This window comes from Chanodichthys erythropterus, chromosome 17, assembly GCF_024489055.1.
Source record: "Chanodichthys erythropterus isolate Z2021 chromosome 17, ASM2448905v1, whole genome shotgun sequence".
Taxonomy (NCBI): domain Eukaryota; kingdom Metazoa; phylum Chordata; class Actinopteri; order Cypriniformes; family Xenocyprididae; genus Chanodichthys; species Chanodichthys erythropterus.
The window spans coordinates 13,276,345-13,289,242 of NC_090237.1; the positions used below are offsets into that span (position 1 = coordinate 13,276,345).

General features: G+C 47.5%; 1 protein-coding gene across 1 annotated transcript; it reads right to left on the reverse strand.

Annotated features, from left to right (window-relative positions):
* Nucleotides 1–268: 268 nt before the first annotated feature.
* Nucleotides 269–1,240, reverse strand: LOC137005388 (odorant receptor 131-2-like). The gene has a single exon (XM_067366248.1). The coding sequence runs from the start codon at nt 1,238–1,240 to the stop codon at nt 269–271; it is 972 nt and encodes a 323-aa protein (XP_067222349.1).
* Nucleotides 1,241–12,898: the final 11,658 nt, after the last annotated feature.

Here is a 12,898-nt window from a genome sequence, read left to right on the forward strand (position 1 = left end):
ATATATATATATTGCTATATTTGACAGGTTTATTTAGAGTTAAATTATTAAATATTACCAAGTTAAATATTTAAACATTAACATTATAATTATATTAATTAATCAAATGTTTTTAAATAAATATATAAATAATAAACATCAAGTATATTTTGTCATCAGCATACCCGTTGCAAGCCAAAGTACATTTATAAACAAGTTATTTTATATGATTAAAATGAATGCTAAACATTGGTGCTGTTTATTTTAATGCAACAATATTGTGTGAGGTTTAATTGTGTATGGAAATGCTTGGTACATCTTTCAAGGTTTTACTATCTTGTATTTTTTGCTGATTACAAATGCCACAAAAGGCATAATATCTAAGAGCATTATAAAACTTTTTGTCTCGTAATCCATAAACTAAGGGACTCAGACAACGAGGCAAGATCACAAACAAAATGAAATTTGAGTACCTTACATGCAAAAATAGCATGACATCTAATTTCCATAAATACATTTCTATATAAGGGGTTATAAGCTGCGCCATACACAGAAGCAGCTGAATGCCATGGAGAAGAACAGTTTTTAGACCCTTATTCGATGACTTCTTGTTCTCAGAGGAGGCTGACCTGGCTGCAATCATAATCTTGATGTAGATGGAGACAATAATACACAACATCATGATGAATAAGAGCTGTAGCGTCGCCGCCCTCGTGTCTGCCAGCCATTTGACCTGTAACATTATCTCCCCACTACATATAACATATGAGAACATGTCACCAGGAGGAAGATAAGCAAAATAGACTATAAGAATAAACAGTGGGAGAGCAAAACTGACACTCCATATGATGAGAAGCCCAATGAAAGTGTTTTTGGGGGTGGAGATGCTGGCATGTCTTAAAGGCAAACATATTGCCACATATCGCTCCAAACACATTGCTACAAGAGTTATGGGTGAACAAAAAGAGAGCAAATTCATAATTGTGCAGATAATACAGCATGGAATAATTGGCACGGGGTACTGGAAAAATATCCACATAAGTGTTATATAAGCCAACAGCATAAGAGCAGAGTCTACAAAAAGAGTCTGAGCAAACAGAATGTAGCGTGTGTCCCTGAAGGTTTCCTTCTTCAGAAAGGTGAAAATCATCAGTCCGTTCACATACAGGAGAATCCCCACCACTACCTGCACAATCAAAGGCTTCTCACTTAATGCTTTCAAACTAGATGTATCGCTCAAATTGTTAACTGTTAAGTTCATAATGATAGCAAAAATAAGACAGAAAAAAAAAAAAAAAAAAAAAGAAAGTCAGAAGGTGGAAGTTGTGATAAGCTCAGAACCTCCGACCTCTCCTTTCTTTGTGAAGTTTTTATAGAGCTTTAGATGGGCTGGACCTTATTTTGTTTACAGACACTCATATGTCATCAGTGCAACAGTGCTGATTTCATCATCTGGGATGAATATGATAATGTGTGTGAGAGTGTGTATTATTAGGCCTTTAGAAAAAGGTAGGATAGCCAGTGGTTTTTCGTAAATGCTTTTGGTTATTGAAAACTCTATTCACATCCTGATAGCAATCAATTAGTCTAAATATTAAAACATTTATTATCTATGGAAGTCGATACATATGTATGTATACATCTGCTCCCAGAGATATCACATGTCATCAGTGTGTTCAGTGAGGCAAAGCAGAGTTGTAGACAGACACTGAGCACCACAAACAAACAGCAGCCGCCATTTTTCATGTCATATTTATCATAATTAAGTGAAAGTGACATGATATATAGCTAAATATGGTGTCCCATATTTGGAATTTGTGCTCTGCACTTCACCCATCCAAGTGCGCACACACAGCAGTGAGTACTGAACACACACACGGAGAAGAGGGCAGCCTTTTTTGCTGCAGCACCCAGGGAGCGACTGGAGGTTAGAACCTCAGTTGTGGGTAATGAGAGTGGAAAAGAGCGCTGTTCATTAATGTCTACATTTCCTGCCAGTACTGAGACTCAAACCCATGAACTTCTGGTTACAAGTCCGACACTCCACCTTGCAAACAAGCCTGCACTGGCCATTTACGGGCCCACTTAGTGCTAGCATAAGGGCCCCAGTGGGCTGCCAGCTCAGGGCTCCTGAGAATTTGCTCATTGGCAAAATGTTGGCAAAAGCAAATGTCACGCAGAAAGCACCTGAGCCTGTAACACAGGAACGTTTAGGTTGTAGAACCTGACAAAAGTGGACAGCGAGGCCTAGTTGGCCGCCACACAAATTTTTGTGATAGACACACCCCTGGACCAGGCCCAAGAAGAGGCCATGCCTCTAGTGGAGTGTGCTCTAACTCCAATAGGACACTGGAGTCCTAAGGAGGAGTAGGCAAGCGCTATTGCATCAACTATTTATCTGGATAACCTCTGCTTCATGACCGGATGACCTTTGGTGTGGCCTCCGAAGCATACAAAGAGCTGTTCCGACTGCCTAAACGAGGTGGAACGGCCAATGTAGGTTCTTAGGGCTCTGACTGGGCAGTGCAAATTCAACTCTTGCTCATCCTGTGATGGAGGAAGCATGGAGAGAGTGACAACCTGTGCCCTGAATGTGGTGGAGGGGATTTTAGGGACATAACCATGTCTCAGTTTCAGGACGACTTTGGAGTTATTGGGCCTGAATTCGAGGCAAGAAGGGTTCACAGAGAGCGCCTGTAGATCTCCTACCCATTTGACTGATGCCAGAGCTAGGAGCAGAGTGGTCTTTAACAACAGGGGATGCAGATCAGCAGCCAGAAGTGGTTCAAATGGGGGGCTTTCAGCCCTCTCAGAACCGTGGACAAGTCCAACATGGGGACAGCAGAGGGGCGAGAAGGGTTCATCGTTCTAGAGCCCTTCAAGAAATGAATAACTAAGTTGTTTTTGCACACTGTCTGCCTGGCTATAGCAGCATGGGAGGCTGCTATAGCTGCAACATAGACCTTAAGTGTAAAGGGCGTACGGCCTCTATCCAATAAGTCCTGGAGGAAAGACAATATCAGAGATATGTCGCATATGATTGGGTCTACCAAGCAGTGAAAACTGACCACTTAAGGGCATAGAGACGTCTCGTGGATGGAGCTCTAGCTTGTGAAATGGTGTTCAGGACGCTCTCAGGGAGATCCGCAGGCTCCCATCGAGGCCACACATGTAGGGCCCTCAGCTCACATCCCTTTCCTTCGAAAAATAGATTGGGCAGTGAGAGTTGTCTTCTAAGACGAAGAGGTCAACCTCTGCCTCTCCGAAAACGTCTCAGGTTACGTATGTAACCATGGTTCCCTGGTTCGAGACTCTGCGCTGATTGCGCTTTGGGGAACGTCACGTGACCCAGGTGTCTGAAAGCAACTATCCAACAACTCCAATCCCTATTGGCCGGCGACAGCCTATGACGTCATACGGCGCGACCCGGAAGTATAAAGGGAGCACCTAGAGAGACAGAAGACATCTATTGTCTTGAGGGACTGTTCTGCAGGCAGGCAACCCGAAGCATGGCTGGAAAGCGCAGAGTCTCGTTCCCTGTTCTCAGGGAACCATGGTTACATACGTAACCTGAGACATTCCCTTTCGAAAGGGAACTTCAACTCTGCGCTGATTGCGCTTTGGGGAACGATATACCCACGCCGTCATGCTTGAGGAGAGTGCATGCCAAATAATATGGCTGACAAACGTCAAGCAGTTTCGAAGGAAACGCTTAGCAACTCACCCTCGGGTCACACCAGGCTGTCAGTGACAGCATTCCCTATGGCCAACAGCCCAAGCTGAGCCAACAGAGGCCTTCCAGAGATAGAAGGCCTACTAAGGCCACTAGAGGCATCTGAAACCAACCTTTCCACAGACAAAGTGGTTTCTTTAAGGGAATGAGGCCAGGGAACCGAAGGGAACCCCGACCAGTCACTAGAGGGGAACGAAGTTACCCCTAATGCCACCAGGGAGGCCGACCTGGTCTGTCATAGGACAAACTTAGTCTTGGCCAACCCTGTCTGAGTACAGAATCTCCATAATGCATTCTTCATAGAAGAGAGCAGGTAAGAGTGACTGCAGAAAGGCATAAGCAACTCAGACCCACGTGTAGAGATGGGCATCCTGGAGAGCAGAACGCAGCTGAGTGCTATGAACCCTCTTATTGAGGGGAGATAAACCACTCATCCTAGGATCTACTCAGTGCTTAATTAGCGCACTGAGGAGGCTGTGCGCTAGAGAACCCTGATACGGGGGAGCACAAACCAGCCTGGGGCTGAATCTTAGGAGGAGGCCTGATAAGGCCTACCACCATGATCAGCTTAGGGAGCTAAGCACTATTACAACATAACCCCAAAGGGGAAGTGCAAAACTCACCTAACAGGTAGACCATGCAATGGGCACGTACTCATGGAGGCCAAGGAGGAGCCTACAGCATGATAGTAACTATATGTGAAACAGAAGTATATTCAAAAAGTGGCCTGAAGGGGCCACCCTGAACACCTGTCTGGCTGCAGCAGACAGGCAACTTCAACGGCAGCAAGGGAGACTGCAAAGCGCCCGTATGATAATCTACCCAACACAATCCAACGAGCAGTGTACTCAGTAAAAGCACCTTTTTACTCTTTCAAGCAAGAGGAGTACAACATACGCCGACACATAGTCGAGGAAGGCCCGTGCGGGCCTATCACCTCAACAGACACGTGGGCATCAGCTCATGGCAGTGTTCTTAGGCGCAGAAGAATGATAAATAACCGACACCGAGGTGGTTAAATATCATCTGGGCACCTGGCCAACCAGAAGTGTATATAAAGGTTCTCAGAGAGAAATACACATCAACATATACCACTATGTTGAAAAAGGGCGGCCCATAGGGCCTAGCAACCTTTAGACATATGGCATAAGTCAAGTGGCCATCTCTAGGAGCATGAATAGATCCACCTTAGACCTCTAGGTGGCTATTAGCTCAACTAGCGTAAGATCAGGCTCAGGGAGACGGATGCAGTTCAAACCAAACCTCAGTAAGGTTTAACCACAGCATACATCCTGAGGGGTTAGCTACTCAAGTACTCGGAAAAGCACCATAAATTCTCACAGCGAGAAGAGTACGCAGCTGAACCCCAAATGCTACACCAGAGGCCGAGAAGAGGCCTACCTTAGTAAACATATGGCATCAGCAAGCGGCTGCCATAACCCATCCACACAAAAGCCATGTATGTAGCATTGAAACTTCCTCAGAAGAAATACATAGAACGCTGCCACCCAACGTGAACAGGCCAGGTTTTTCCAAAGCATCCTGCCAACAAATCAACTAAAAGGGAAGCCTAATGGGGCCTTCAATCTCAGCGACAAGTGGCGTTCAACAACTGTTGAAATGAAACACAGACTGTGCCAGCCTGTGAACTAGAAAAGAGGCCTGTTGGGGCCTACCATTCTAATGACACATGGCTTCAGCCCGTGAAATGCTGTACACTATGTGAGCAAACTATGATAGGAGGCTAACTAGAAGGAGGCTAACTAGAAGGAGGCTAATTAACCATAAGAGCCTGCGACCAAAGTTATATGCAATATAGCTGTTAACAAGATCACAAAAAGGGAGCTAATACAAACCAGCTTTTCTCAAAAAGTGGTTCTATACTACCCTGAGTATGCAATCCAACAAGTGATGCACTCACTAACTCCAATAAACGTACTAATGGGGAATATAGGTCACCAGTGTCTCCCATAGCGGCTACATAAAAAAGCCTGCTATTATGGGAACAGGTGCTAACCTGTAGCAGCATAAGTAAGCTCACATATGATGTAGGGCAAAAGTCTAGAACTTCAAAGCAAATGCAGCGCTTTGATGTATATGCTGTTTTCAAAGAAGAAAATAATTCTCTCCATACAGATTCTCAAATCTGTACTGAGCCATAGAGGACGAATGCTAAACCCTAGCAACGTCAACTCAAACTTGATTAGAGAAACAAGTGGCTCAGAGGAAAAAACTCATTTTCCCTAGCATAAAAGTTCTAGAAAGTAGGGCCTTGCACACACAGCATGACTTATCTACGCAAAGATAAGGGCCTACCACCTGAGATAACAGCATCAGGGAGTCTAAAAAACAGTCTACAACCTAGCTGTTAAAACTCAACAATTGCACCTACATAGTAAGGGGATAATGGGCATGCGGCCTGACAAGTCCCTCGGGAGGAGACCAGAACTAGGAACTATACAACTTGACAAGGGATAGTATACATAGGGTTATACGCAAATAACACACCTAACCTAGCTCTAGCCTGGCCGCTAAGCTACAGGCCTTCTTACAGGGCCACAAGCCTAGTGGAGCCTGGGCTTCACCTTCAAATCTCATGGAAAGAGAAAGAAAGCGAAGCTCACAAGCAAACGATGTCAGGCGGCCAATTGAGGCCGACCTAAACATGCATAATAACTGAAGTGACGAGTGCTAACTCAAACTACCCTAGAACACAGCAGATGAGAAGCTACTTCTAAACAACAGGCGGCTAAGAGGCGGCCATTTTGTGGCCTGCACACTAGCCAGCCTGTCAACTTCAGATTGCCCAAAAAAACCCCTACTTTTTCCTGACTGCATGCCCAGAAAACTATACAGGAAAATAAGGTCTTATTTTAAACACATAAAATATAGACCCCCCTGCGGCTCAAAGACCAAAGACTCCTAATGCTCCTTTTTTACATAAAAAGGATGGAATCCAAGGCTCTTTTAAGCCTAAAAGATCCTCTTACTATCAAACAGAAACAGTGGGCTGACATGAATAATCACTATGGGCCCAGCCATCAGTCTGACCATAAGAAGCATCTGAGCATGAATATGTCTATATACATATACGCATGCATATGCAATAAACATACATATATACACATATATATACATACAGGAGGCAGAAGAAGAAGAGGAGAGGGTAGATATAAATCGCCCTATGTAGCTGGGGGATCGATACAAACGCAACAGTGTTTACAATCGATCACCCACTTCACTCTTGCTTCTTCCTCCTGTCACGGTTGCAAACACGGAGACAAGAGACAGATCCAAATGCAGGTAAGTTTAATGGGTAATCCAATATCGTGAATCCATAAACAGGCCAGGGTCAAAATCCAGAATAGCAGTCCATACAAAAACAGGCACAAAAACAGGGAACAAGAAACAACACGGACCGGGAAATGTGAACTGAAAACACCATGACTAGAACAGAAACCAACAGGGTATAAATAGACAGACACTGATAACATAATACAAGACAGCTGTGTGTAATGAAGTGATCATGAGATAATAAGTCCGGCAGTGCGTTATGGGTAATGAAGTCCAAGGGGTGAAAACAAGAGTCCAGGATGGAGTGCCCTCTAGTGGCTGATAGGGCACTCACACTAGTGATCATGACATTACCCCCCCTCAAAGGAGCGGCTACCAGACGCTCCACCAGACAAAAAAGAAAAAAAAAAACACAAAAACTCAGGAGGGAGGTGGACAGGAGGAGGATCAGGGATAGGGATGGCGGGCCAGGTCCAGAGTCCCCAACTGAAGGCCAGGGCGGTGCTGGAGGAACTGACCAGGCGGGCGCCAGCAGGCCTGGAGTCCTGGCCGATTGCCAGGGTGGCGCTGGAGGAACGAACTAACCAGGCAGGTTCCCGCAGGTCTGGGGTCCAGGCTGAACACCAGGGCGGCACTGGAGGAACTGACCAGGCTGGTTCCAGCGGTTCTGGAGTCCTGGCTGATTGCCAGGGTGGCGCTGGAGGAACTGACCAGGCGGGCACTGGCAGGTCTGGATTCCTAGCTGAGTGCCAGGGAGGTGCTGGAGGAACAGACCAGGCGGGTCTCAACGGTTCTGGTAGCCTGGGCAGAGGCGGCAGGGCAGAAGGCTTGGACGGCAGCGGCAGGACTAGCCAAGGGTGCTTCGTGGCCATATCAGGGCGAGCGGGCAGCTCGGTGACGGCCTCCGTGGCCGTATCAGGGAGAGCGGACAGCTCGGTGACGGCCTCCGTGGCCGTATCAGGGAGAGCGGACAGCTCGGTGACGGTTTCCGTGGCCAGCTCTGGCTGCTCAGGAGGCAGGGCAAGGCGCTTAGTTGGCGCAGGCAGGGCAAGGTGCTTCGGTGGTGCCGGCAGGGAAAGGCGCTTCGGTGGCGCCGGCAGGGCAAGGCGCTTAGTTGGCGCCGGCAGGGAAAGGCGCTTAGTGGGCGCCGGCAGGGAAAGGCGCTTAGTGGGCGCCGGCAGGGAAAGGCGCTTAGTTGGCGCCGGCAGGGAAAGGCGCTTCGGTGGCGCCGGCAGGGAAAGGCGCTTGGAGAACCAACGAACAACCTCTAGAGTGGTCTCCAGGCCTTGTAGGATGGAGGAAGCCCTTTTCCTCCTTCTCCTCCGCTTATGAGGGTAAGGCGGTGGCTCACCCAAAATGGACTCACTGGCTGGAGCGGACTTACTGGCTGGAGCGGGCTCTGTAGTGGACTCACTGGCTGGAGCGGGCTCTGGAGTGGACTCACTGGCTGGAGCGGACTCACTGACTGGAGCAGGCTCTGGAGCGGACTCACTGACTGAAGCAGGCTCTGGAGCGGACTCACTGACTGAAGCGGGCTCTGGGGTGGACTCACTAACTGAAGCAGGCTCTGGAGTGGACTCACTGGCTGGAGCGGGTTCACTGACTGGAGCGGGCTCTGGAGTGGACTCACTGGCTGGAGCGGACTCACTGACTGGAGCAGGCTCTGGAGCGGACTCACTGACTGAAGCGGGCTCTGGAGTGGACTCACTGGTTGGAGCGGGCTCTGGAGTGGACTCACTGACTGAAGCAGGCTCTGGAGTGGACTCACTGACTGAAGCGGGCTCTGGAGTGGACTCACTGACTGAAGCGGGCTCTGGAGTGGACTCACTGACTGGAGCGGACTCACTGACTGGAGCAGGCTCTGGAGCGGACTCACTGACTGAAGCAGGCTCTGGAGTGGACTCACTGACTGGAGCGGGCTCTGCAGTGGATTCACTGACTGGAGCGGGCTCTGGAGTGGAATCACTGACTGGAGCGGACTCACTGACTGGAGCAGGCTCTGGAGTGGACTCACTGACTGAAGCAGGCTCTGGAGCGGACTCACTGACTGAAGCAGGCTCTGGAGCGGACTCACTGACTGAAGCAGGCTCTGGAGCGGACTCACTGACTGGAGCGGGCTCTGGAGTGGACTCACTGACTGGAGCGGGCTCTGGAGTGGACTCACTGACTGGAGCGGACTCACTGACTGGAGCAGGCTCTGGAGTGGACTCACTGACTGAAGCAGGCTCTGGAGCGGACTCACTGACTGAAGCAGGCTCTGGACTGAACTCACTGACTGGAGCAGGCTCTGGAGCGGACTCACTGACTGAAGCAGGGTCTGGAGCGGACTCACTGACTGAAGCAGGCTCTGGAGCGGACTCACTGACTGAAGCAGGCTCTGGAGTGGACTCACTGACTGGAGCGGGCTCTGAAGTGGACTCACTGACTGGAGCGGACTCACTGACTGGAGCAGGCTCTGGAGTGGACTCACTGACTGAAGCAGGCTCTGGAGTGGACTCACTGACTGGAGCGGGCTCTGGAGTGGACTCACTGACTGGAGCGGGCTCTGGAGAGGGCTCACTGGCTGAAGCGGACTCACTGACTGAAGCGGGCTCTGGGCCTTGAATGATGAAGGACGCCTTCTTCCTTCTCCTCCTCCTCCCTTTACCGGGGTGAAGCTGAGGCTCAGTTCCCACCTCCCCTGTGCCTTCTGAAACGGATTCCTGGGCTGGAGCATGCACACTGCCTGGTTGACTCGGTGAGGTCCATTCTCTCCGATGGCGGAGATATGCGGCGAATCTCCAGAAGTCTAAAATCCGTAGCCCTTCCATCTCACATTGAGGCAGAGGATCGTCAAGGCAGCAATTAAAGAAATCCTTCAAAGCCGCATCATTGTACCCCAGCCCCACCGCCATCGTCCAAAAGACCTTGGCAAAGCATCCTACCTCCCATCCCTCTTGGCGTAGAACCCTCACCGCCCGCAGTTGATCCGAACGCTCCCTGGTAGTGGCTGGAGGAAGGATACGGAACCCCACACTGCTGGATCCTTGCATGATGGAGTTTTCTGTCACGGTTGCAAACACGGAGACAAGAGACAGATCCAAATGCAGGTAAGTTTAATGGGTAATCCAATATTGTGAATCCATAAACAGGCCAGGGTCAAAATCCAGAATAGCAGTCCATACAAAAACAGGGAACAAGAAACAACACGGACCGGGAAATGTGAACTGAAAACTCCATGACTAGAACAGAAACCAACAGGGTATAAATAGACAGACACTGATAACATAATACAAGACAGCTGTGTGTAATGAAGTGATCATGAGATAATGAGTCCGGCAGTGCATTATGGGTAATGAAGTCCAAGGGGTGAAAACAAGAGTCCAGGATGGAGTGCCCTCTAGTGGCTGATAGGGCACTCACACTAGTGATCATGACACCTCCTCCCGTCTGTCTGGGTTCAGATACAAATCTGGATGGCTAGGGGTTTTTCCATGCCCTCCTGATCTCAAACGAGGAGATCAGAAGGGAATGGAAAGTCATGGAAGCCGCTGCATTAATGGACAGAAAGGAATGGGTCGACGAGCCATCCGTGCGCGGCCCCTTTCTTAACGCGCTCTCACGGCAGCTGCAGCCCGCCGAGAAGCTCGTCCCAAACACACAGCAGCTCCGCACACACACAACAGCCAGAGGAGCGCTCGAGCCGGACACGATGACATCAAACAGAAACGAACTCATCTGCGAGCCCTATGATCGCAGCCACCGTATTGCCTCAGCAAACGGGGCCAGTACCATAAGGCACAGATGCAGACACTTCTTCCCTCAGGAAGAGTGTCAAACGAGAATGGCGCGTCCCGAATAGGGAGACGCTCACAGTAAACAACAGACAAACACAGACAGCGCCCTCAAGCACTGTGTATGCTCGCTCCTCTCCAGACAGAAAAACGCCCAGAAAATGTGAATATAAGTGTCAAACCCGGGGACACGAATAAACACATCCTCTTGAACGTTAGTAAGGCATATAAAAAAAAAACCCTACCGGAGTTGTTATAGTCGTAATCAGACAGAACAGAACCGAAAGACGAAAAGATGTCTTCTGTCTCTCCAGGCGCTCCCTTTATACTTCCGGGTCGCGCCGTGTGACGTCATAGGATGTCGCCGGCCAATAGGGATTAGAGTTGTTGGATAGTTGCTTTCAGACACCTGGTTCACGTGACGTTCCCCAAAGCGCAATCAGCGCAGAGTTGAAGTTCCCTTTCAAAAGGGAATCTCCCATATTCTCCGAACTGTCTGGGGGTGGAGCATCCACTCATGTCTGCTCCCTGGTTCAGTTTGCCTGACACGTGCGCTGCTTCCAGAGAGCGCAGGTGGCAATGTGTCCATTCCAGCGGACTCTTTGCCATCATGAAGAGGTGTTGGAAGGAAAGGTCGCCTTGACGATTCACGTAGGATAGTACCGTCATGTTGTCCAATCGGAGTAAGATGTGGCATCCTTCTAGATGTGGTAGGAAGGACTGTCAGGCCTGCCATACTGCCAGCATTTTCAGGCAGTTGATGTGCATGACCTTCCTTTTATGCATCATCCCCATGGGTATGTATATAGGGTGACCACCATCAAACAAACGAAATGTGGGGCGATTACCAAGTTTGTGTGGGACAATGTGGGACATGTTACCAACACTGAAACACAACCTTAAACTGTTATATAATGTCTTTCTAACTTAATAAAAACATTTGTATTCTGCCTTTCAGCTGATAAAAATACTTTGTTCCTTTAGTCCCTTCCAGAAAACATCATTATATCAATGTAACATAACATGTCTTTATTTCATTATGCAGTTAACTATTTTTTTAACAGTTCTGATCAAGTCCAAGTAAAATCCAACAAAATAATGAACAAATACAATATAAAACAACATGAAATTTGTTAATTGACACTCATATATTAAAAAAATATTAAACCAAAATTTTAATATTTCTTTTTTTTTTAGAAAGGATGCGAAATTAAACAACCACAGCAGGTAACAAGTTGATAAATTCTGTTCTCCTCCAGCACAAGAGAGCACGCATGGCTGAAACACAAGAAAACAGACCAATACCAACCGAATATTAAAAACATGCTGGAGGCTCACATTATTCTATTCTGTAAAGATATAGATATATTCTATACAGTAAAGAATTCAATATTTTACCTTACATGTTCTTGAATTTATACTGTTTATTTGAATGTGGAGCTTCCAGCCACCACAGCAGGCAAAACGTTGATAAATTCTGTTCTCCAGCACCCGAGAACACACTTGGCTGAAACAGAAGAAAACAGCACATACCAACCAAATATTAAAATCATACTAGAGGCTCACATTATTCTATTATGTAAAAATATAGATATATTCTATATTGTGAAGAATTAATTTTACCTTACTTGTTCTTGAATTTATACTTTTTATTTGAATGTGCAGCTTCCAGTAGGGCCTTCCTTTTAAGAGCATAGCTATAGAACTCTTTACAGCTGTATCCAAAGTTGTTCTTAACCTGAATTTCACATTTGATGAGATCTACAGAGCACCGGTTTCGTTGGTCAGTCCATGCCGCCGTCATCAGGGAAAAAATTCTCTCCACAAATGTATTGGTAACAGGGATACTTAAGAGAAAGTAGTCAAATTTGGTGTATTTGTACCTTGGAGCAAGGTTGACCACTTCTTAGCAACAGGAGCTGTTGTCTTTACAATTTCCTGTTGGCATGGCAAAGTAACACAGTTTTCTTCATACAGTTCATCTATGTCCAGTTTTTCCTTTATCTGAAGGATTTCTACCACATCACAAAGATGGGAGAATGTGAACTCTCTCTTCAGCACCAAGGCTGCAACATTCTTGTGGTAGTTGTCGTCTGAGAAGTCGTACCATTTTTCAAGG